The sequence below is a fragment of the Carlito syrichta genome, unplaced genomic scaffold, assembly GCF_000164805.1.
Source record: "Carlito syrichta isolate Samal-C Ts95f unplaced genomic scaffold, Tarsius_syrichta-2.0.1 Scaffold57715, whole genome shotgun sequence".
Classification (NCBI taxonomy): domain Eukaryota; kingdom Metazoa; phylum Chordata; class Mammalia; order Primates; family Tarsiidae; genus Carlito; species Carlito syrichta.
Genome location: NW_007001811.1, coordinates 65,094 through 79,590, shown reverse-complemented (window position 1 = coordinate 79,590; position 14,497 = coordinate 65,094). Strand labels below are relative to the sequence as shown.

The 14,497-nt window shown below is 42.8% G+C and overlaps 1 protein-coding gene across 3 annotated transcripts in view; it reads right to left on the bottom strand.

Annotated features, from left to right (window-relative positions):
• PRKCB (protein kinase C beta) overlaps positions 1-14,497 on the bottom strand; it is a 102,135-nt gene that overhangs the window by 23,359 nt on the left and 64,279 nt on the right. For all 3 annotated transcript variants that reach the window (XM_008050026.1, XM_008050031.1, XM_021708251.1), the window contains exons 9-11: positions 10,597-10,677; positions 10,214-10,321; positions 5,556-5,696 (exon numbers count right to left, since the gene is read on the bottom strand). In XM_008050026.1, the coding sequence (XP_008048217.1) occupies positions 5,556-5,696; positions 10,214-10,321; positions 10,597-10,677 (330 nt within the window). The remainder of the gene's footprint in view (positions 1-5,555; positions 5,697-10,213; positions 10,322-10,596; positions 10,678-14,497) is intronic.

Sequence of the window (14,497 nt, the reverse complement as noted above, 5' to 3'; positions counted from 1 at the left end):
ATTCCTAAAGGAGCCTTCATGTTCCATTGCATAGTATATTACAGTATCCTGTTTTATAGTCATTCATTCATTCATGCATTAAGAATTCTTGAGCACCTATTATGTGCTAAACCTTACACTAGGCACTGAGATTTGACACTGAGAAAGTCACAATCTTATAGCCTAGTCAAAAAGGCAGACGTTATATTGAACACGTTATGACAACAACATGTGATGAGTTTGTTGATAGAACAGTTGCAGGTCCTACTCAGGAATCAAGAAGAGCTTCTCTGAGAGGGGGACATTCTACTGATTGGTATGAATGAGGGGAGAAGACACTAGGAAGACAGGGAACAGAGTATGGGAAAGGACTTTGGGAATCTCAAGTGGATGGTTCTGCGTGGACGAAGCAGACAAGGGAAGACATAGCATATTTGAGGAACTGAAAGCAGCCTAGGAATACTGATTCTTGGAGTCAGGAGCTAAAGCTGGGGAGAGGACAGAGGTCTGGCATTGGAAGACCTCAAAAGTCACATATGCCAAGGAGCAATAGATACTACACTGAGGCAGGAGAGAGCCAGCTGGGGAATTTTAGGTAAGAGAGTGACACAACCGGACGTAAATTTTAAAAATTACTCTTGTACCTTGCAACAATACACCAAAGCTAGTGTATTTCAGTTCAATTTCAAACAATACTCTGTGAATAGCTCCTTGCCACAATAAAAGATGGCACTGAGAACAACTTAGAAAACCCATTTAAAGTTATTTTAATGAACCTCCAATAATAGCACCCTTCACTGATGTTTCAATATAATCCTATTATTGCTCCTTGTTTTTCTCTCGCCACACTCTATTTAATAGCATGCATGAATCAGGAACATTGACGGATACATGCATGCCTTTTCACATCCCACAGGGCACCAGGAGCTTTGCACATGCTCACCATGGGCCTTTCCGGAGGGGCAGGCAGATAAGCGGGGGAGGGAGGAGATATGTAAAATCCTGGGAGGAGGCGGGGGCTCTAAGGCCTGTATCTGCAATGTAAAAGTCAGGATGAATCAAATGGGTGTATCATTTACTGTTATTTCTAATTCAATCTGAGGAGATCAAGGGCAGGGTCTACTTCCCCTTAGAGTTGGTGGCAGAACATTTTGAAGTATATGGTCCAGTCTAGTCTTTGTACTGTGAAAGTCACTGTTAAACCCACATGAGGGAATTCAAGATATCGGCCAGCAGGAAATCTTATCAAATACAGAACAGTTGAAGGATCTTGTTGGTGATTACTATTTGTTGGTTTTGTTGTTGTTGTTATTGATATGGGATGACATTGTTGCCCAGGCTGGAGTGCAGTGGCACTATCACAGGTCACCACAGTCTCCACCTCCTGGGTTCAGGTGATCCTCCCACCTCAGCCTCCTGAGTAGCTGGGACTATAGGTGTGTGCCCCCAGGCCTGGCTTGTTTCTTTTTCATTTTTTTGTAGAGACGAGGTCTTGCTGTGTTGCCCAGGCTGGTCTTAAACTTCTGGGTTTAAGCGATCCCCCTGCCTCAGCCTCCCAAAATGCTAGGATTACAGGCGTGAGTCACTGTGCCTGGCCAATAATTACTTATTATTGTAATCATGTTATATTATCAATGATAACAACAGCTACCTTTTCTGAGTGCTTTCTATGAGCCAGGAACTGGGATAGACCTCTTATACTCATTACTGCTTGTCAGGATATTCAAACTTTTTAACCAGTCAGAATATACTCTGGTTGTAAATAATCAGTACGAACAGGAACTGGCTAAATGTCAACCTCACTTTGAGTCATCACTACTCCAGAGGTTACAAACTGACAGTTCATGGGACAAATATGGGTCATGGATGTGTTTTATTTGCCCTGAACTTCATTTAATTTTTTAAAAATTTGTTGCTGATGTATTTAAAAAGGTGAGATTTTATCTAAAAATCCTGATTTCTCATGAAACCATGAAGATGGAGCCCTGTGGAGTCTGCATCCTACAGGGCAGGCTACCTGGAGGTGAGCACGAGGTAAGCACTAGCTGAGCCAGTTAACCTGGCACCTGCTCTCCAGTTTGCATCCATCCCCATCACTCTCTTCCATCTAACTAGTCCTCTTTCCTCATTCATATCACCTGCCTGGCCTCGTTAGGCATCTGAGTCTGTGACCTCTTCTGGAAGACACCATTTCATGCCCTGACTGAAAAGAGGACAAGCATCTTCCACTTAAAGAGTTGATTCTCTCTGCTACCTCCTCTGGCCTCTATCTTCCCTGCCTGAGCTTTTTTTTTTTTTCCTTGAGTCAGAGTCTCACTCTGTTGCCCAGGCTGGAGGGCAGTGACACGCTCATGGCCACTGCAGCCTCCATCTGCTGGGCTCAGGCAATCCTTCCACCTCAGCCTTCCAAGTAACTGTAACCACAGGCATGTGCCACCACGCCCGGCTAATTTTTTTTTGATGTATTGTAGAGATGAGGCCTCACCAAGTTGCCCAGGCTAGTCAGGCAATCCTCTCATCTTGGCATCCCAAAGTGCTGGGATTATAGTCATGAGCCACCACACCCCTTCTGCCTGAGCTCTTAATGCTAAACACAGCAGTGATTCTCAACCTCAAGAGTACTTCAAGTCACCTGGAGAGCTTGTTAAACATGGAACGCTGGGCTCCACCCCCAGGGATTTTTACTCAGGAGGTCTGGTGTGGGGCCCCTAAGAACTTCATTCCTAAAGTTCCCAGGTGATGTTGCTATTGCTGGCCCAGGGATCACACTTTGAAAACCACTGCTCTACAACTCTAGAAGGAACCCCAAATGTCTACTGGGTTCCATGCTGATGGGGAAGGGAGGATTTGCATCTTTCCTCTGGTCAAATGAGGAAGGGGGGTCCACATTCTGTGACATCATAAATAGCCCCCCTAAAACCAAATGAGTTATGAGTCCCACCTCTGAGTTCCCAGTTTCCTGAACGAAGAGCACACTCTTCTCTTCCAGGTTAGCTTTTGAGTTTTTTCCAAATGGATCAATAAAAGTGATGATACTGCCTGTGACATGCAGGACCTCTTCAACCCCGAGTGCACATACAAACATTATCTTAAGGAACAGCATCAGCAGAACTCAACATTCTTCTGCTTCTCAAAGACCCTGTGCCCTAGACATTAATTAATGTATGACATTGCTAACAAAAATAATGATGCACTCTCCCTGAGTGCCTATTACATACCAGGCATGTACTGAATGCTTTATGCATCACAACAATCCTCTGATGGCAAAACTATTATCATCGCTGTTATTACAGATGATGAAACAGTGGATCAGAGAGGGAAACTAGTCCAAGGTCACCAGCCCTAGAGATGGTTCACCAAGAGATGGTTTGACTCACTGTATCCACTGAGGGTCAGACACTGACCCTCACTGCTCAATCCTGTGTATTTTTTTTTTTTGAATCAGGGTCTCACTCTGTCATCCAGACTAGAGTGCAGTAGCACAATTATGGCTCATCACAGCCTTGACCTCCTGGGCTCTGGTGATCCTTTCATCTCGAACTCCCAAGTAGCTGAGACTACAGGCATGTGTCACCACACCTAGCTAATTTTTTATTTTTTATAGAGATAAGGTATTGCTATGTTGCCTAGGCTGGTCTCAATTCCTGGGCTCAAGCAATCCTCCTACCTTGGCCTCCTAAAGTGCTGGGATTATAGGCGTGAGCTACCACACCCAGCTTTGTCTATATTTGAAGATGGATGTGGATGCCCTGGGGAACAGAAGGTACCTGGAAGTGATGTCATATGAGACATGCTTGCAGGAGGAAGCAGGGTGGAATTTAATCTGGAAATCAAAAGGTACAGGCCAGTATCTGCAAATGTCTGGTGGATGCCCTGCAGAGTGAGGCTCTAGCAGCTGTTCTGGGGAGGTTGATTTGATGTCAGCATATTAGCTTGTAGCATTGAGAAGGGCCACAAAGTGGAACCAGCTGCCTCTAATGAACATGGCTGCTTCTTTTTTTTTTTTTTGAGTTGGAGTCTCATTCCTTTGTCCAGGCTGGAATGCAGGGGCACGCTCACGGCCACCCTAGCGTCGACCTACTGACCTCAGGAGATCCTTCCCCCTCAGCCTTCCAAGTAGCCGGAACTATAGGCACGTGCTACCACGCCCAGCTAATTTTATTTTTTTTTTAATAGAGATGAGGTCTCACCAAGATGCCCAGGCTGTTCTTGAATGAGTTAGCTCAGGCAATCCCTTTACCTCGGCCTCCCAAAGTGCTGGGATTACAGGCTTGAGCCACCGCAACCGGCTGAACATGGTTACTTAAGACCAGGAGACATCCAGAGAGAAACAGGACTCATCAAGGATGGGTAGACTTGTGATTCTAACCACCTGAGGTAAGGGGACGGTGCAGCTCTAGGGAGATGGGAGATTCACCTGGGAGACTTTCTTAACTATATGCCCTTTGGCCCAGGCATTCTCGTGGGCCTCCAATAGTCAGACTATCTAAGCTTTGGATCCTCACTTGATCACATGCTGGCTGAGTGACCTTGGGCAGAGCACTTAACCTCTCTGAGCCTCCATTTCCTCTTCTATGACATGAAATAATAGAACCTACATTCACCAGCTGTTAGGAGGATTTAATTAGATGCTACCTAGGAAGTACATAATACAGTGCCAAGCACATAAGTGCTCAAGAAATCAGTTACAATGCTAGCATCAAAATAACTACCATTATCATCTACATCTTAACACTGAGACCCTTACAACATTAGGTTTCAGTGATAATGTTTATGTGTACTTCTCAGCCTCAGTCGGTAGTTTTACAGTCCATAATAGTCACCAGGTCTGCCCTCTATTTAATTTAACAAAGAAATATCCTCCCAGCAGAATCTGTTTTGATTAATTCAGGTGCAAACTCCTCTTCCTTGATGCTTACAAGTACTCCCTCCTGAAATTTTGGGGATAAAAAACCCTCCCATGGACACAGGGAATATGAGACTTTTATTCTTGTTTATAGAAGTCATCTCATAGCCATATCTACATGTGGCCTATGGTTCAAGAGCATGTCAGCTTCAACTTCATTCTGTTTTCGCCTTGGGTGGGAGCTGACTGGTGAACTGTTCTTATTTACTGAGTCAGACATAGTATATGTTTCCAAATTAAATTTAAATACTGTTGAGATAAACAACATGACCTTTTCAATGTCAGTATGAAGAGAAAATGACACAGTTGAACCAAGGAAAGAACGAGGGCAAAATTAGATTCTTTATCACAGTCCAAAAATGGAGCTGAACTCTGCTCACTGAAGAACCATTCCCAAAAATTTGTCAGCTAAGACAGTTACAATAATTGAATTGATAAAAGCTCAATATCAATTGCCTTTCCCATATTTAGAGAGGCCCGGGCTGTGTGAATGGAAATCTCTGGTTTTTGTACCCACTGACTTGGTACACAAATGTGAGCACACACAGACATATTCAAGTTGACACACTGACAACTAACCCTCAGTAGAGCATTCAAAGCACACACAGTGGGCAAGGAAAGAACACGTTGTATATGCGTACTCAACAGTCAGAGAGAACAGTTTACTTACAGCTTTTGGCTTATACGGGGGCTGAATCTCTTTGCGTTCAAGTTTCTCCCAATCAATGTACCGGAAAAATGCGTGCTCTTTGATATCACGTTCACCCTCAGGCCCACAGCCCAGACGTTTGCCCGGGTGTTTGGTCATCAGCTTTAAGAAAAGGAAAAACATTGAATTCAATGAGTTTCAGAATAGGAAATGTGAGACTGTCAGAAATTATCATTCCAATGAATGAGGAAAGAAAGCACAACAAGGAATCTCAACTCAGTTTTTGTGGGGTTTTTTTTGCTTTTTATCCCAGCAATAAATCTCAGCCAGGACTTTTAGCCGAGACTCTGACAACAGTGCCTGCTGTTTAATCAAATCAAAGCCTGAATGTGGCCCTGAACTTCAAGTTAGAAATGCCACACAACCCATTTGGTTCAAAAATGAGTTTTATGTAATTACTGGTGTATTTAATGAGAACAGTTTCAATATCTTCAAACTCCCCTTCTTTTACCACAAGAAAACTGGAGTTTGACAAAGGCAAACTCAGATAGTATTTGCATTTCTCAGTAAAGCACTTGCAAAAATGACAAAACAGAAGAAAAAATATTAGTCAAATGGACCCAAGTTTCAAGTAATTACTTTGTGAAAGCTCATTAAGTAGTCAAAACCTAGCCCAGCTCATTTCCCTGGTATCACATATTACATGTAACTCTGCTGAGGTTTCTTAGGTGTTCTGTTTAAATTACTTAATTATCAAAACCCTCCATCTTTGGGTCTCTGAGCCGGTGCTAAATAACAAGATGAATAGATGCTCTGAGATGAATCCAGACAGACTTCCTCTTGTAAATAAATCCAAAGCAGCATGAAAATATCTCTGATCTCAAGACTTCAGCAAATGCACAGAGAGTAAAGATGGAGGAGTTGGTGATAGAGAGGAAAAAAAAAATACAAGTCCAAAAGCTTCCCAGAGTTTCTGTGACATCAAGCAGCATATGATGTCAGAACCCTTAGATTTTGCCCAGGACGTGCCAATTATGGGGAAAGGATAAACCCCCAAATTCACACACCTACAGTGTTGGACATTCAGCTTAGCCTGTTTCCTGCTTATGTGATCATTTGTGACCACACACAACTACATACTTGCCATATGTGCTTTAGTTTCCGGGAGTAAAATAACTGGGTGCTTAGGTTCTAAGCTACTTCTTTATTTAATAACTCAATGAAATGGGTATGCTGTTTTCTCCATTTGAATGAAAAGGCAATGGACACTCAGAGAGCTTAAGCAATTACAAGGACTTGCAGAGACAGAAAGTGGCAGAGACAGCAAGAGTTGGCAATAGAACCCACCTGTTTGCTCCAAAACTCAGGCTTTTAAGAGACATGGGGGACAACGTCGCAAGTGGTTTTCCCAGGGATATTGTGGCCTGGCTTGGTCAGGAAAGGTTCATGGAGGGCGAGCAAATTGAGCCAAGCCTTGATATTTATGTAGACTCAAGATGAGAGGAAGGAATGGGTGATGAGGTCTTGGCTAGTACTGATAATAATATCAATAATGTCTTCTGTGTACTGAACACTGAGAACATGATATGTGTACTGGCTCTGTGCTAAAGGCTTCCCGTCCCTTACCCATTACTCTTTAATGTTTACAACAGCACCCTGAGGTCTCAGCAACTAATATCCCCATTTTTCAGAGAAAGTATCTGGTTCAGAGAAGTAAAGTAATTTGTCTAAGGTCACACAGCTAAGGAGCAGAGCCGGGCTGTGAACAGATCTGCCTGACCAGAGCTTTTATAGTGTTGTGCTACTCAGTCTTTGCTGGTTTTCACTTTAACGTGTGGCCAATCTGTGGACTTCTGTCTGCTTCAAGCTTGTTCAAAGTGGGAATGGCAATCTGAGTAAGGTTTTACTAATTTTTTATGGTGGAAAATATGGCCTTTAAGGGGATGGCCATAAAAAGGGCACTTCTTCAATTGAACAGGCAATTGTTTTCAAAAGCCTAGCTCAGTTTCTGTCTAAGCAGGAGGAAGCCAAGCCAAGCCAAGCCAAGCCAAGCCAAGCCACTGCAGAAACATCCAGCACTAATTCGGAGTCTCTGCCCAGTTCCCGCACTTTGCTCTGCGGTGCCTGAAGCCATCTAGACAGCTGGATTTAATCACTGTTCCAATCTCTGATCACCTCCCAGACGCATCCCCTGGGGCCCACGGTTAGGAGGAAATATTTGACTGTTCGCTTGAGCATCACCCTTCTTTGAAACATCATCCTTGAAGGAAGAGCCCACATTGGACTCAGCCTACTCAGCTCAAAAAGGTCCCCAAACCCAATACTATGAAAGTCACCCCAGTTAATCCTGAAGGTTATGGGTCCTGAATTAATAGGAAACTGCTCTATCAGGGAAACTGCTAATTGGAGCTGAAGCTAAAGGCAGCTGACCTGGAAAATCCTCTCTCCTCCATGACCCACTTAGAACCCCCAGCTGTCCAGGCAGGGCAGGCTTGTGAAGGGGAAGACCCTGTGCCTGTATTGAACACCTACTATGTGCCCATACCATGCAAGGAGCTTTCTCTTACGCTGTCTCATTTCATGCTCTCAAAAATGCCTGTTTGGTAAGTACTATAATTCCATTTTTTAAAATAAAAAATCAGAAGCTGGGAGTGCAAAAGAGCTTGCTTAAAACCATGCACCTCAGAAGTGGAAGGATCAAGATTTGCAAAGGGTCTCTTGGTCTCCACAAACCCCTACTTTAAACGTTCCCACACCAGGGGATACAAACTCAAATGCCAGGAGGAACTGGCATGTAACAGTAATATCATTGTTAGTAACAGTAATAATAACATCCAAGGGTCTGGAATGCTGGGCTCTGTTCTAAGTAACTTACCGGTATTCACTCATTGAATCATCAAAGAACCCAATGTAGAGTGCTATTATTGTCCCCAATTTGCAGATCAGGTCAAACAACTTCCACGGGGTCATAGAACTCAAATAATAATGCCTGGGGATTTGAACCCAGATGGACCTGGGCCATATAGAGAAGTACACCCTATTTACAGAGGGCAGTGGTTTCCAATCCAGCTAACTGATAGTTGGCAGGAATGACAGGCCAACATAGCAAGATCTGATTTTTCAAAAGAAATTGGAAAGCCGAATCCTTATGAGAAATCTCCTGATCTTTACATATTGGCAATTATTAAACAAACTAAAACTCAGTGTATGACCTCCTCTCCCTACTTCCCTCTCCCTTCAATAAAATGTCTACAAGGGTCTGCATGGACCTTAGTCTGTGCCCTCTATTTTTCCCCCTGTGGGTTTTACTTAAGCTCCTAATAAACTGCTGGGTCTCCACTCTCTCTTCCTTATTTTTCCTCTGCTTCCTCATGCCCTCAAGAAAACATTTTCACGCAATTCACTTAAGATGTTAGGGACTGAGACTAACTCCCATGTGATCTCCCCAAGAATATTTGCATCTTAATCTAAGTAGCTGTAGCTGAGACACAAAGTTAGGTGATTCACTGAAAGCGGGAATTGAGGTATTTTAGGCTGAAAAGTTGACCCAAGCTATTCCAAATGTGGCCACGCCTCAGACTGGCCTGAGTTTCATAACTTTCCTTCAGCCAAGGCAGTTCATGTGGCATCTGCCTGGGGTCAGGAAGAGCAGGGCAGAGTAGAGCATGGAAAATCTGCAAGCATCTAGGACCGGCAGCCCTGGTTTATTCAAATACATAGGCAGAAGCCCACTGTTGAGGCATCACCATGTTCTAACCTGTACCACTAGTTGGTAGAAGAGCGAATAATTTATAAAGGCATCATCCTTGAACCATACTCTCTGGAAGTCTCTGAACTTTGCTTTCATCTTCATTGGGACAAGATGTTTATAGGCAGTGGTTTTCGAGCCATATGGGGGACCTTATTCAAAATACTGATGCCCAAACTTAATCTCTGGGGTGAGGCTGAGGTATGTGCTTTCTGTAAAGCATTTCAGGTCATCCTGACAGTTCCAAAGTGAGGACCACTGATCTCTAAGGGTCTCACACAGGTCACAGTGAGCATGTCCTGGCCCAATACAAGATGCATAACAAGCAATCCTTACCTGTAAACACACGTCCTGCATATTTCACAGGTACAATCTGCGTAAGCTGCAGGTATATAAATGTGCATGCCCTTTTAGCCATTTGGGCTTGTTGGTTTGGGGACACTGAATTTGAGTCTGCTTATCGAGAGGGTCCCTTAACCTCAATACTGCCTGCTCTTTTCCTAGATCAAAAGTTACACACTCTTACTGTTAATTAAATGCCTATGCAGCAGAGCAGGACAAGGTAGCCAACGTTGTGCCAGAGACCTCTTGTTCCCCTTCTCATAGCTTCCAGCTCCTTCCAGAGAGTCTCTGTGCCTCCTATTTCATTCATTCAATAAGCATTCCTCTGTGCTGGGCCAGAGGTTAGATCCCAGCCAGCAGCAAGATGCTATTGCAGGTAGGCCTCTGGGTCAGTTTTGTGCAGATTAGAAAAAAAGTTCTGTTTTCTGTGTAAGGTAGCAGCTCCACACCAGGGCTCTCCCACCGGCAAATGAAGTAAGGAGTGGAGTTCAGTCTCTGTTCCCCCCTGATGAGGGTGTGTCCCTGTGCAGCACACAACCTGCACCCCTGTATGTAGTGTCCTGACCACAGCTTTAAGAGACATACTCACCCCCTTGCAGATGGCCACAGCCTCCTTGGACATGGATTTGGGATATGCCACATTGTGCTCCATGATGGACTGGAAGAGTTCGTCCTCATCCTCTCCTTCAAAGGGTGCCTGTGAGACAGGGGAGGGTGGGAGGAGAAGGAGCCCTGCCTAAACCCTCCCCCAAGCTGCCCAAAACTGGCAGTCCCCCTCAATGGGGTCCGCCAAGGCTTTCAAGGAGAAGATGTAAAAAATAAATGGCTACAGACTTGGATAGCCCCAAGACTGGGAAAGTCATAGAGGTTTGGACTTATGAGGTGTTACCAAGCAGATGCATTCTTCCAAAGGAATCATGTGGAAAGGGTTGGAGAAGGACTTTTCTTACAGATCACTTAAAATTCAATTACCTGCCCAGCCAACATTTCATAAAGCAGGACTCCAAATGCCCACCAATCCACGGATTTCCCATAGGGCTGATAAGCAATTATCTGGAAAACAGAAGGCATCCTATCAGTGCAACTCGCAGTTCATGCTGCCACTGGAGACGGAATCCGCACTCTTTTATAATAAGAGTAGACTTTCACTGGGGTGGGGTGGTGGAGGAGTGTTCTTTTTTGGCATTTCACCTACCTACTGTGAAAGATTATAGTGCCTGTCACAGTCCCAGATGTAGACCAGAGTCTCAAAGAGTGAACAGGAAGGCCAGTGCCCACCTGAAATATTTCTTTACATTAGCTACTCAGGGAATGACGGGCATGCTGCACAGAGGTCCCTGCATCTGGGTAAACACCTGTGGCTGTCACACTGCCTTTTCAAAGCACTGAGAATGGTGTGTGTGTGTGTGTGTGTGTGTGTGTGTGTGTGTGTGTATGTACACGCGTTTGTGTGCAATTTCTAATTTCAGGACCAGGGAGTGTGGTATTTTTTTTTAATTTCTTCTTTTCTTTTTATTTTAAAGATGGGCACAATTCAGGGTAAGGTATACAAATGATCATTGTACAAGTAAAGTTTAGGCCTCACTTTGGGCCCTGTTTCACCTGGTTTGAGACCAGGTATGCTTATTGATGAAGTGTGCCCCAAGTGTGGTATTTTTAAGAGGAAAAACTGTCTTTACTTCTTATTGTGAAAAGTAATAACATTTACACAAGAATGTGAATATACTTAATACTATTGAACTATACCCTTAGAAATGAGTAAATGTTAAGTTTCATGTTATATGTTTTTTGACCACAATCAAAAATAAAAAAAAGTCTGGCTGGGTACGGTGGCTCAAGCCTATAATCCCAGCACTTTTGGGAGGCCGAGATGAGAGTATTGCCTGAGCCCATGGATTCGAGATCAGCCTGGGCAACATGGTGAGACCTCATCTCTACAATAAATAAAAAAAAATTAGCTGGGCGTAGTAGCATGCACCGGTAGTTCCAGTTACTTGGAAGACTGAGGCAGAAGGATCATCTGAGCCCAGCAGGTCAAGGCTGCGGTGGCTGGGAGCATGCCACTGCACTCTAGCCTGGGTGACAGAGTGAGACTCCAACTCAAAAAAAAAAAAGTCTAAAAAGTAATAACATTTGTTAATTCTTTACTACTTATTTATAAAAAAAAGATAAGCTAAGAAAATAACATAAAAATCACCTATAATCCTTTATCAAGCAAAAGAATTATGACTAATGTTTGGTCTATTTCTTTCTAGATTCTTTTCTCTGAATATATATTAAATTCTGTGTTTCTGTGTGTGTTTTACATAAATACTTTAATATGGGGACCTTCAATAAAGCATGTTATTCACTTACATTTTCCTTGCTAATATTTATACACAAATATAATCAGTCTTTACCTCTGCATAGCATTCCATTGACTGGATATACCAAAATCAATCTTATCAATTCCCAATTGGTTGGATTTCTTCTGATGCTGTAATAAATATCCTTGTAATTAGATATTTGGACATCTAGTTCTTTTTAAAAGATAAATTTCTAGAAGTAGAATTGGTAGATCAGATGGCATATACAGTTGCAAGGTTTTGGACACATGTTACAAAACTGCCAGAGCATAGCAAAGTTTAGAATAATTGTATGACTGGCCGTGTTTCAGTATGTAGAGGTGTAAAACTAACTGTGTCAAAGGTTAAGAAGTAATATAGCAAAGGTTAAAGGCTTCCAGACTCTTTTCTCAGAATACATATTAAACCCTGTGTATATGTGTGTGTTTTCCTGAAACATAAACACTTTAATATGGGGGAACTTTAATAAGGTATGTTATTCACTTACATTTTCCTTGCTAATATTTTATACACAGATATAATCTGTTGGGTTTTTTTTCTTCTTTGCTTTTTTTAATTTTTAAAATTGTGGGGTACAATTAAGAGTTAGATATACAAATATTCATTGTGCAGGTACCCTTGTTGACGAGGTGTGCCCCCCCTTCCCCAGGTAGATATCAACTACCGTTAATTCCACCTCTCTGCCCCCCGCCATAGTTTCCTGCTACTGTTAATCCTTTTCTTATAGTATTACTGTAGCTGTTTAAGGTCCACTTAAGAGTGAGAACATGTGGTACTCAGACCTTTGTTTCTGTGAAAGATCACTCAGTATTATAAACTCTAATTCCATCCATTAAGAATAATAATCTGTTTTTAAAGTCAGAGGCTCGAGGGTCAGAGAGTCCAACTTTGAATCCTGACTACTATTTTCCTGTTGTGTGCCCATGGGGGAAGTTCCTTAACTTCTTTAAGCTTCTGTCTCATCATTTATAAAATGAAGTTTGCCATAATATGTATGCCAGGGATTTTTGTGCAATGAATGAGATACTATTAATACCTGGTTCTCACATATTATGCCCTCAAGATGTTAGCTATTACTAGAATGTTCTCTAATTTAGTTACTGCTTGTTTTACTCAATAAAGGTGTTTGAGCAAACTTGGCTAAAGTCTGTTTCAGATCTCCATCTCCCGACCTTGGTCTCTACTTCAAAATCAGAAATGCAGAGATGTTGACCAAGGATATAAAATCCCATTTAGGTGGGACGAGTACATTCAAGGGATCTATCATACAACATAGTCACTAGAGTTCATTACAGTGTGCTGCATTCTTGAAAACTGCTGAAAGGTTTTACGTGTTCTCACCACAAAAAATAATATATGTGAGGTAATGCACATGTGAATTAGCTCGATTTAGCCATTCCACAATGTACACGTATTTCAAAACAACATGCTGTACATGATAAATGTATACAATTTGATTTGTCAGTTATAAATGAATGAACGGAATGAAATGCACTATGCAAAGAAGTAACTGAAAGACAAGGAAGGGAAAGTTTTCCGGGAGAACAATTCTCATTGGAAGTGTTCTCACACTTTTTTTTTAATGATCCAGAGATCTTTTATTTTTGACACCTATTAAGCCATGAATTCATAGGGAATAGGTTTCAGAAGCTCGGGCTCCTTTCTATTGGTTCTCACAAAGTATGCTTCTCTGGGTGGCGCAGACTGGCGCACTTTTAACGTACTTCAAGGCTTATTTGATCCTCCTGACAACTCAACAAGTTAATCCTTTTACAAAGGAAAACAGAGCCTGGGGAGATGAGAGAAATTGCCAGAGGTGATGTGGTTGGTTCATGACAAAGCCTTCTCAGTAGTTTATTCCTCCGGGAGGGCTAGGGGAGGGACAACTCCATCAGCAACACAGTTCAGGGCTTCTTGTGCTTAACTGCATCATGACCCATGAAGAACTTCTGAAAACCACAGACCCTGGGTCTGGCCCTGCAGAGAGTCTTAATCAATGGATCTGGGGTGACACCCGGGTATCCTACATTCCAAAAACTCCCTCATGATTCTAAAGTGCAACTTGAGTTCAGAACCAGAGATCACAGAACTTAAGGCCTATTAGGAAGTTGTGTTATAGGTTGTGTCCGATATCCTTAACAAAATGACAGTAGATCAAAGTATGCCACATAGGGAAAACTACCCTGGGCCCTAATAAAATAGTTTTTTAAAAGGATTACTTTCTTGGCCAGGCACGGTGGCTCAGCCTATAATCCCAGCATTCTGGGAGACCGAGCGAGAGGATTGCCTGAGCCTGGGGGTTCGAGACCAGCCTGGGTAACTTGGTGAGACCTTATCTCTACAATAAATCAAAAAATAAGACAGGCATGGTAGCGCACGCCTGCACTTCCAGCTACTTGGAAGGCTGAGGCAGAAGGATCACCTAAGCCCAGCAGGTTGAGGCTTGGGTGGCCAGGAGTATACCACTGCACTCCAGCCTGGGCAACAGAGTGAGACTCCAACTCAAAATAAATAAAATACATAAACAA